This window comes from Parambassis ranga, chromosome 15, assembly GCF_900634625.1.
Source record: "Parambassis ranga chromosome 15, fParRan2.1, whole genome shotgun sequence".
NCBI classification, from domain to species: domain Eukaryota; kingdom Metazoa; phylum Chordata; class Actinopteri; family Ambassidae; genus Parambassis; species Parambassis ranga.
The window spans coordinates 10,476,981-10,488,669 of NC_041035.1; the positions used below are offsets into that span (position 1 = coordinate 10,476,981).

The 11,689-nt window shown below is 39.8% G+C and overlaps 1 protein-coding gene across 2 annotated transcripts; it reads right to left on the reverse strand.

Moving 5' to 3' along the window:
- Window positions 1-5,584: 5,584 nt before the first annotated feature.
- On the reverse strand, window positions 5,585-6,673 carry sf3b5 (splicing factor 3b, subunit 5). 2 transcript variants are annotated; one of them, XM_028422622.1, is made up of 2 exons: window positions 6,555-6,673; window positions 5,585-6,202 (listed from the first exon to the last, which is right to left on the reverse strand). In XM_028422622.1, the coding sequence occupies exon 2, from the start codon at window positions 6,170-6,172 to the stop codon at window positions 5,912-5,914; it is 261 nt and encodes an 86-aa protein (XP_028278423.1). In that variant the 5' UTR covers window positions 6,173-6,202; window positions 6,555-6,673; the 3' UTR covers window positions 5,585-5,911. The 2 variants fall into 2 exon arrangements, with proteins under 2 accessions (XP_028278423.1, XP_028278425.1); XM_028422624.1 differs by having other exon boundaries at window positions 5,585-6,224; window positions 6,555-6,658.
- Between the last annotated feature and the right edge of the window lie 5,016 nt (window positions 6,674-11,689).

Here is an 11,689-nt window from a genome sequence, read left to right on the forward strand (position 1 = left end):
TTTACAGTATATATTTCACAGTTCATTCAAATTATATAATAATAGTATATATCCCTAAAAAATGCTACTGTTGTGTCCAAACTGTGTACAGTGTTTTTATACATAAAGAGTCATGGAAAACCCTGTTCTGTCCTTGTGGTTTTTTCAATGTCTAGTAAAGACATTTTAAAAGAGGATTTAACATTTAGATGTAAAAAACCAAAAACTATATTTTTAAATATAATAGATTCTGTTTCTTTTTAGCTCATTTAAGTATTAAGTAATACATTTAAGTAATTCAAGTAGATTTTCTGAATTCAGGTTTGCTGAATTTCGAAGGAGACAAAAAACTACAGAAGGCTTTCCTCTAAGCTTTCCTCTTGACCTTCTGATGTATTGACAACACATTTACTGAATATCCTGCACTTGCTCTTGATAACTCTGATGCTGACTAAAGAATCCAATGCTGAAATGTCCCAAACAGCAGCTCTTCAAATGAGTCTGCCTCCAAAACAGAGTTAATCCCCACAGATTTACAGCAGAAATTAACATGTTTATAGCCAAAACAATGGCTTCGCCTCTAGTTAATTCCCCAGTTTATGACAGATTTTGAATTTGTTGCTTCAATTATAATCTGTTTCACTGCTTTAATGATGCAGTATCTCTATCTGTGATGTGACAGAGCAAATGTTACATACTCTTCTCCACAGCATCTGTTAATCTCATATCGTGTATGTATTGTATCTGCCATCCAGGTCATTTTCATTCAAAGGACTTGTAGTTTTATTGAAGGTGTTTGGCTGTTCCTCCAAGCAGCTTCATCAGTTTACAGTTCACAAGGGAGGATTCTATGTGAATCTCCATTAAAGTCTGATTTTAGTCCTATTTACTTCAACTAGAGCTTTCAACATTTTAAAGGAGATGTGGGCATAATGGAGTTGGATCTGAAGAGGAGGAAATGAGAACTCAAGATGGAGGAAGACAAGAGTCAGAGAGAGCTGCAGACACAGCAGAGGAGGGAAATGAGATGTGAATTACTGATCAGTGATCAGTGATCAGTTTGTGGCAGCATTCCTTCAACACCCCACAGACCTGTCACTTTGCACTGATCCAGCCATCTTGTTATCTCAATTTGCACCATGTCAAATTTGATTTTTGTGACAAGATTATCACAGCCAAAAGAAATTCACAATAACACATGACACATTTGCTCCTGCACCTTACTGTGACAAAGTGAGAACAGATTGTTGACATGATAATATCGTGTGTATTCTTGTCACTATGTAATGTTTAAAAATGGCTGTCAATACTGGTACAGAGTCCTTACTTCAAGAAGTGACTGCGCACTTTCTGCCTAATTTATTTCAAATAGCCCTTGACAGGTACCATTACGAAAATATATTAAATGTTATTCAGCTCACCTGTCAGTGAGGCTGTGGTGATAATTGGTTTCAAAGAGCCAAGGAGGACAGCAAGATAACAGTAGCAGCTGGTGCTCATTTGAAAGATGCCCTTCTGGAGCATCTTGGTCATAAACCCTCACACCCACACACTTATTTCACCTGTGAGAACCAACACTCACCTCTTAAATCCTCACCCTTATCTTTGCAGACATACATCTACCAACCTGAGCTTTAAATCTAAACTGAGACCTCATTTCAAAGTGCTAAAACACCAATCAGGTCGAAAAAAAGTTTTCAGTTTCTTGTCTCACACATTCAAAAACTTGAACGCTTTAATGAAATTTCTGGGCTCTGGGCTCGATGTGTGTTGCCGCTGGCATGCTGCCTGGAGGTTTTGGCCGTAATGCGGGGCCGACAACTCTCAGTTGGAAAAGGCAGTGTATTAATCATCAGCCTGATTCTCCCCAAGGTTAAGAAAAGCGTAGTTGTTATAGGGTTTTTCTGCTGCATCGGTCACAGTCTTCATATCACAGCCCTTCAACTTCTCCAATTACTTTTGAAAAATGAGTAAAAGGCCTCTTAGACATTAACAATGCAATAAAAAAGTCAGTCAACCTTTCAGAAATGTTGCACTTATAAGATGACCTTTTGTGCACAAAACAGCCTCCGTGCTTCCTTTCTGTTGCAAAATATTAATGTGTGTTTTTTTTGTAAGCCCATCTGAGCAGCAGAGCTGGACAAAGAAAGAAAGAAAGAAAGAGGCTGTGAAGTGGTTTGAAGGAGGGGGTGTAAATGGTAAAGAAGATATGGGCAGTAAGTTTAGTGGAGGAGAACAATGGAGAAGAACAGAAACATGAATAAAAGTGGTGGGTGGCTGTGGGCAGAGATAATTGAAATTTGGCTGCTTTTATATTTGACATAGGTGAGTGTGCTTCCTGGACCTTTGCACCTTTGTTGGCTGAGCTCCTCTGTAATCAGAGGAAAGAGCGGCCAAACGAAGAGCTCGCATCAGCATGAACACAGAAAGGCCAAGTGGTTATTAACAGGAGCCATTCAAAGTATCAGGAGGAAAAACACACAAGCACACATATACACAAACTGCTGCCATTGTGGTTTCTGGCCTAATTATAGTTCCCAAAAGTACATGGAGAAGTAACACAATTAAAGGCCTCGACTATCCGGACACTGCAGGGTCCTAAATGGATGCAGATGTGAGGTGAGAGTGGATATGTGGCTGTGAGAGGGAGCTGCAACATCAAAACAGTTAATACAGTTAATACAGTTAAAACAGATAAAACAGTTGAAAAGCTCCAACTAGAGCTGCTGTGGGTGCATGCAAAAAGGAAGGTCGGGTGAATAAAGACGCATTACAGGTGGTAGTGGAGCAGGAAGGAAGGTGGAAGGACCAATTCTGAGATTTGATGGCAGTGAAATGAGTGGCCCATCACAAAAGAGGTAGTGGCAACTGGTTCTGGGCTTGAGTGATGAGTTCTACCTATTTGAATAACAACAAAACAATTCTACATTTCTAAGATGATTGACTGTGACTGTAAAAGGAAATTCAGGACTCGGGGAACAGTTAAAAGCCTAACTTTTATACCTGGCTTCTGGTCACACACAAGGCAGAACAAACAGTACAGACCTGAGGTTTGAATATAAGCTGAGGAACAAGGGAAACAAACAGGAAGTCAGGAAATGCTCAACTGCAGGGACAAAACAGCCTGGTAAGGAAGTCAGGGAAATATATGTTCACTGAGGATGCTGATTGGACAATAAGACACTGGTGCTGCAAAGAAGCAGGAAGTGAAACAAACAAGTATGACTTTGTTTTGTGTTCAGAATCAGGCTCAAGTAATATAAACTATTTTATTCCAGAAGTATATTAGGGCCCATCCACCAACTCAGGCTCTGTATACTATCTGTGTGAATGTTCTTTGTTACACCTTATTAAAAGCACTTTACAACAATAATGTAATGTGATTGTTCAATAGTGGTTTTATGATCCTCCCTTGGGGTCTTCTTTGTGGTGTGTATTTAGTGTGTTGGCACGCAGGGCAATGTATTCACTGTGGAGAATAAACAGGACGGATTAAATGGTTTTCCTCTTTGATGTTTTCACAGTAAAAACTGCAGGTGTGCACATCATGATCCTTCAGCAGACTAAACAGCATTAATGGTGCAATTTTATAATGTAACAGAAAATACCACTGTGTAAGAGGAGATTTCACTCGGAGCGCTTCATCTACAGCGTAGGTGTTATAGATGTTCTTAAGAGGCTGTAATCAAGTTACACCCACCTGCAAGTCACTACTGATGAAGCTAGAAACTGAGTAACGGTTGTGTATTTATGGGCTCAGGGAGACACAGTTTGTGAGGTTTTTGTGTTTGTGTGTGTGTGAGATGGCTCCGACCTCGTGCTGCTTTCACGCCTGACATTATCTCCCCGACTCTCACAGTGAGGACAGATGGCAAGGACTTACCCCACTAAGAAAGCCTCCAACACATACACACACATCCATGATACCCACAATACAAGAACTTCCTTGGCACCTGCTGACTACAGTCTCTCTATCCAACAATGAGTCATGTATAGCATCCTCTCTCACCAAGCGTCTATATATGTGTGGGGATTTTGGCTGCAGGATGCTTTGTTAAAGCACCATAAGTCAGCAAGTCCAGCCTCAGCACCTGCTGCTCTTTCTTCTCACATCTCACTGTCGCTGCGTATTTCAGACTAAATGAGAGAATCATATAGACTGCAGCCTAAACCAGCCAGAGGCAATTTGCATTATAAAAACTGTTTCTCATGGCAGCATATTCACCTATTCAAATTCAAAACAGAAATCATTTACTTAATATCTACCCTGAGCTCCATCATGACACATTTTATATCAGTGCCACTTACTTAAGAACGTAATAATCTAATAGATGCATTTTTTAAGCATTAAACCAGGCAGTTGGGCAACCTATTAGAATTAAGACAGCATGTCAGAGCTCAGTCATACACAGCTGATGCACTCATAATACGTGGGTGAATAACTCGTGCATGTGTAAGTGGACATCAGTTGCATCTGCAAGGCCAAACAGTTTACTGATAAAAAGCAACATCAAACATGACAGAAATGTCTGGATCTCTGCTGGTGAATCAAGGTGTGAAAGACAGTGTCACTATAACCCATAATTAACTTTGGAGCTGACACATTTGTTTGAATATAAGCACAGGATGTTTCTGTTTATCCTTTAGCCATACATGTCAAGGTCAGAACAGCAGCAGCACAGTTAAGGTGACGCTTTGTCATGTCTGAGGTTAAGGCCATAAAGTCTGAAGCATATACAGAAATTCTACATACAGAACATTTCAGACCTAAAGCAAATGTATTATAGCATTATGTCTTATTCTCTAGTATGGGGATCAGTGCTAAAATAATGGCTTGCACATGCAAAACAAAAAATTTCAGACTAAAGACTGCACCACTGGGCTGCATACACAGTGAACTAATGTGCAGAAGTGCACCGAGTTCAATCATTTTAGTCCTCAGCTCAATGCATAATGAGTCCCGCTACAGTACAGGCTACAATGTCAGGGATCTAAACCTGGAAGGGGGCTGCATGAAGCCAATTTCTAACAGCAGGTCAATTCAAATAGTATTCAGCTCCATAGTATGATTGCATATGGAAAATCTAGCCTGAAACACCGTCTGAGCAGTCCTGTCATGTGTTTAATTGTGAATATTTAAAACCGAAACCATGGCTGTCCTCCCTTTGTTTTGGCCTGTCATTCTATTTCAATGAGCTCCTGCTTATCTCCTCATAATGTTGAAAAATTGCAGTATTATTTTTTAAATAACGGTTTACAGGTTAGTGTACCTCAGGCTTTATCGAGATAAAAAAGCTGAGGCAGCGGCTTGTTTCTGGCTTTGTCGTAGCTGCCATATGTTCAAAATTTGCACAATTAAACAAATATATAAACTGCTTTTCTCACAAATTCAGACAGAAGCACAAAAAGTCCTTTCTTTTTTCTTGAAATTTCACCTAAGTCCCTATTAAAGGCACAGACAAAATCTTAAGATGTCAAATTGAAGGAAAAACACACAATTAACCGATAAAACTACAGAAATACAACTAAAACTGAACTTGGCAATATTGCAAACAAAGTACTGCTGATGTTTCTGAGCCTTGAACTATCAAACACATAGTCTGTGTGAAATAGAAAAAGACAATGTTTAATTGAATCAAAAAAGAACTTTCAATGAAGATTACATCACCACACAAACATCTGACAGATGAGCGTACACTGCTTGTTGCTTTCAAATTCTGATAGCTGTGCTGGGTTAGAAACATTGTTTTCTACTAGTTCATACCATGGAAACTTTACAGTTACGATCTGTTGTTTAAATGGAAATAAATCGAGAGCAAGACAGTCAGTGGTGCACATGGTCATAAAAAGATTTCGTTCCAAATTCAGAAATAAATCTTTTGTAGAAAATAATGCTGAACGTCCCAATATAAAAGACACAGCTCACTGTAATTTATGCATCTTCTGGTTTGTCTGCTGGTGGCCCACATGGCTGAAGCATCTTCTCCATCAGGTTGAAGCGGACTCGCGCTTTGCTCTCATTCTCTGCCACTGAGAAGTAGTTCAGCAGGTCAAAATGTCCCATGTAGGAGCAGTAGGAGTCTCGGTGCTGGTTGACCAGCCATTCCCATTTGGTGGTGTCGGCGTGTCCGGTGCCGATGTACTTAGACTGAAGATGCTCCAGCTGGCTGTGGATGTTATACCGGTCCGTCATGATTACTTCTTGAAATGAATCCCGGAGATTCTAGGCAGAGAAGGGGAAGAAAGTGAAAAAAACGGAAAATAAATGACGAGGAGCGGAAATGTGACACAACAACGCCGGGCGAAGTCTTCCTGCATTAAAATAGAAAAACGCCAACATATCTGCCTTGGTTACTGTAGAGTTATTGACTGTCTGTGCTGGAGTTGGTAACACACTTACGATACGAAGACGTTGTTAGCATGCTAATGTTGCTTTCAATGGCTTCTAACATGAGGTTAGCTAGCCGGTGTTAACCCATTTATGTCTTAAGCTCCACGATACAGAAAGTTTTTTTTAGCGAAATATCTATCTCCCAATTATCCTGTAGCTTTATTCTAAAACAAAATATACTTACTCCGATTGAAAAGAGTTCAAACGCGAACGCAGAAGATGTAAGCAAACTACAGGACTGTCTGCTTTTCAATACATTGCGATTGAGCGAGCACTTCCGGTTGGGTCCGCTTGTAAAACAGACCGGAGAGGAACAAAGGCTGTAACATTTTGTTCTCGCTCTCGATTTGGTGTGGTCACAATTATTATTTCACGGTAAATGTATTACTGTGCCTAATTCAGATTGTACAAAATAAACAATGAAATGAAAACAATTAGGACTGTAAAATATAGAAAATACATAGTTTGTACATTTGTGAAATTTATAACAGGCTAATTAGATATTACGACTAGAAATAAACACACACAAAGAGAGAGCAGAGTTTTAGTGCAAACTGTCTTTGGCACATATTTAACACATGTTCCATTTAGTTTTTGTTGGGAAACTGTCACATTATTAGTCATCTGTTTGTTTGTTTGTCCCAAATTTCCCAGAGGGACCTTCCCAAAGGTCCCAAAAGATTAATAAAGTATATTGTATTGTATTGTATTGTATTGTATTCTATTCTATTCTATTCTATTCTATTGTATTCTATTCTATTCTATTCTATTCATACTGTCCCTAGTAGCGTATAAAGACAACATCAGTCCAGGACTTTACTGAAATTTCTAAGATTTCTAATTTCTAATTGCCCCATGGTTAATGTAGTTTTCTCCCTCTTTTGGCTACGTTGGGTCCAGACTGCAAGCAAGCTGTTAAAGAAGCTGTCTCTTTTTTTCTTTCACCAGCAATTGGTTTCAGTTGAATGCTTAGTTGCTATAGGCAACTGGCACATTTCCACAGCAGGCAGTGGCGTAGGAAGCATTAAAAATGTGGGTGGGACACCTTCTGTGGGCGGGTGGTGAAAAAAGTATATTAGTATTAAATATAATATAATATGAAGTAGTTGTGATTTAATTTAACAGGTTGTTAAACACCTATTTTACCTACAGGAGTAAACACCTAACTCAATGACTATTTCAGAGACAGATTCAACAAAAACTCATTGATTTTATAACACAGTGACATACAGAAGCTAATTCCAAGTAAAACAACAGTTTTGTCAACCATACTGGTGCTACTACACTAACAGATGATACAAAGCCTCCATATCTGAGGCCTTCTCTCATTTACAGAGACAAAAGACTGGCAAATCTCCCTCATGTCCACCTGATAGAGTTTTCTCCATCATCACTCACCTCAGCAATAGAACTTCCTCCACTGGCCCTACATGATGGCCCTGTCTCTGACTCACTCTCAGTACCAACCTCAAATATAGATGGAGATGGAGAGATTGTGCTTTACTTTTCAATTAACAACCAATATAAGTGAGCTTATATAAATATATATATATATATCATCAATGAAATAACATCAGCATATTTTGTTTTAACACAGTTCTCATCATCTGAGTTTCAAAAAGTTATTGGAGCATAGCCAGTGTTTTAGTGAGGAGAGGTGGGAAGTGCAAAGCAAAGCACTGGCAGGAGGACTGGGTAATGACATCAGGTAGATGGATAGGAATATTACCTCTCAGGATGGCTCCTGTGCCCCACAGTCCTGGAGAGTGATTGCCCTGTAAAAAAAATGGAGTAAGCGATATTTCCTGTGATTTAAACCAACTGCTGAAGATGGAGCCCATTTCCAGCTACCAGGCAGCAGGCAGAGAGAAGTTTAAAGGAAAAACTGCACCCTGCTGGGTTGTTACAGGGATGGCTGCTTGGGACGCTGACAAACAGAAGCAGCTGACATCTGACAAACCTTCACCATTTACTGGATGTCTGGTTTATTGGCAGTCAGACTGATGTCCCACTCACCTCGACCAGCCGGCTGCTTTCTTTCTGTCCACGACTTTAATTGCCACACCTGAGATTGTGTCTACAGAGCCCCCCTATTGCCCTCCTGATGTGCCTGCAAAATGTAATGTTCCTCTTGGTTAGATGATGGAAGCTGGTCAGCCATTTATCTGAGTGGGAAATAGCCCGAGGAAACCACTGCTCTATGACAGCGCTGGGTTTTTTAGGTATCAAGCCCTGGAGGACTTAAATTGGATTTAGCACAGCTCTGAACACATTCTCAATCCTTCTTGCCCTTTGCAGTTTGGGAAGGATTTACATTTATTTGCTGTAAAAGAAACTCATTATTTCCTCCATTGCTTACATGCTTTAATCAGTTAAGAACCTTGCTTTGGTTATAACTTGAGCTTTGCCACAGACAAAAGCAGACACTGGTTTTTCTCCAGAGAATAATCTACATTATAAAACCAGATAAGACACAAATGCACTGCATGAATTCTTCTGATAAATAGAAGCCACAAAGTACAGATACAGTGCTGGATCTCATTAACTCGGTATAGCCCGTCTTTACCAGGAGAGCATAACATGACGTCAATATTTCAGTCATTGGAAACATGTATGTTTGTTTCTCTGGCCGCATCTCTACGTGTTCATGGGCATTCGTCGCGATGGCGACTGTGGAAGGGAACAGCTTTCCTTGTAATTTGTGTGTTTTAAGATACAAATAGATGATATCATAGCATTCATTCATCCATGTAACAAGCTTCTATGCCATTTTCATGTCCACCGTGGTAAGTCCTGCTGCAACCATAAGGTTTTTCTACAGGAGCACCACTTCTTTCCTGCTGTAGGACACACGATGTGCCCACTGATGCATTCTTCACATTTGCATATCATGTCATTAGCTCTTCCCAGCAACAAATTAAATTTCCGAACAGGGGGGAATAGGATGCAAGTTTTTTGTTTTTTTGAAAGGCCACAAAAACGTGGCCTTTCAAAGATCAGGTCATTAAACTTTAATATGGTGGTCGGTTTGCTTGATTACCTTTCTATCTGAACAAGGATGAGCAGCTTCATGACTTGACGTCACATTCAGGTCTCTGCATGAAGCGGGGACAGTCGCTGCCACATCATGATAATCGCTATGACAGGACTCCTCTGCTATCCTGCTGCCAACTCCAATAAGAAGAGATTTGAATCACTGGGACACCGATACATGACACTGTAGGCACACATACCGTTCATGCTGTGAATACACACGTGCACACTTCTGACACCCACACATCCCACAGACCTCATCATACACGTACACACTCTGGAATCCTGATTTATTTTAACTTATTTTAATGTGATTGTGGCAATTTGAACAGATTAACTGGTATCTGAGCAGGAACCATATGTCAGTAGCATGGCCCCTTGCTGAGGGTCGGAGGGTTCAGAGGACTGAAAATGAAAAGCACACACCTCCAGGCAGGCCCAGTCATTGAGAATGACACATCATTGATATCAGTGGGGAATAATGGATGGATTTAAAGGAAGTCCTTAAACATTAAATAGCATGAATTTGAAGTGATGAAATAGCTAAAAATTACACAGCAAGGCACTGCATTTTCTGGAAAGAAACACACCACTCCTGTGGCCGCTGAGTACACATTGTTTTCTTTCCTCGGATGTTGAAGTGTTAAAGCAGCAGTATGCTCGATGGCAGATACTGAGCTTATTATTAAGTAAAGAGAAAAAAATAACAAGGTTTGTTTATTACCCAGTAGTAGCTTCAATTTTTTGTTATGCAGGTCCTCTGTAAAGTTACCAGTGGTACCTTTTCTCTGCTCAGATGACTCAATCCACAGGCAAACACACACACACACACAAGCTGAGCTGATGTAGCACCTTATGGCTGGAATACACAGCTTGCCAAATGTCACAGAGATACACTTTAACATCAATAACTGATAAGTTGTAGGAGGTGATGGATGGCGAAAAAGGTGCAGCACCTTATTGAATCTGAGTCACAGCTGCCTCAACCTAGTGAAATACATCACAGGATGATAGTTCCTCCTGATTCATGCTTTTATTATTGTTTTTGAATTGTTTAAAATAACAACACAACCCCGATGCAGACGATAACTTTATTCAGATTTCGGATTACAATTTATTCCACAGACAATGCACTGGTTAACTGTGATATTCGCACTGTAATTGATAGTGTCATCCATTAATTAGAAATGATTTTATATACACTAGATTACTAAAAATGCCACTTCAAGAGTACAATACGAGTTGTAATTAAAAAACAAATCATAAGTTTAATGGCAGCGTGTGAACTGCGTGTCTCGCACATTGAAAGCCAAATGTCATTTTCACAAGATTCTTGTGTAAAGAAATACAATTACAACCTGCTAAGCCAACCTTTCCTGCGTCACTATGCCTGTGAAGGTTTGTGTGTGTTATCAGCGGCAGATAAACCTCTTTGCTATAGCTGAATTGATTCCAGATAAAAGCTGACTCCTCATGCTTAACAATGAACCTTTTAATCTTGTGTGGTGATTTAAATGGCGAGCAAATTAAACGTCCGCCTTGGTTCGCCTGGTGCCGTCCAATGGGTGACCTTTTGTTTGCTGCTGGTGCATTTTTAAAAGCTGAATGTCTCACATGAACAACAACACCACCTAAAAAGTCATGAAATACACATACATTCACATAAAACATTGTACTGATTATTGTAGAGTATTGAGAGCAATGTGTGAAATCCTGTGGCCCCTCTAGAGTGGAAACAGAGTTCTTTGAAACAAATCACGCTTTTGTCACACTGTTGGATTTTTGTGAATGAGCAACAAATAACTTGTACACACCTGTTATATTCAGAAATGTTCTGTTCTCTGGGAGCAGAAACAAGGCCAGAGCTGAACACAATGACTTGTTTTTTTTTTTTACCACTATAACCTTTTTCGTCATTCGTGGCCTAAAATACATTCTGTGCATGAAAGGTGACATTTGGCTTCTCAGCTGTTATCTGTTCATGTGATGTGACATGAAGCGGACTGTTATGCATGCACATGTGAGCGATATAACGCATGTGACAGCTCAAGACCCCACACAGAAGCCATTTCGTTTGACTGCTGCAGCCTAATAAGGACTCAAATAAAATGATTTTGTGCACGGTGACAGCATGATACACCAGTAAAAAAAAAACTGTACAATTTTTTAAATTCACAATTAAGGTTTACACTCACACACGCACGCACACACACACACACACACACACAGATCAAGGCCGATTCATTCACAAGATGTATGTTTTCATCAGTTACATATATAGAAAAA

Bases quoted from the DNA above. Each gene is read 5' to 3' on its own strand.
- sf3b5 (XM_028422622.1), bottom strand. From the start codon at position 6,172: ATGACGGACCGGTATAACATCCACAGCCAGCTGGAGCATCTTCAGTCT.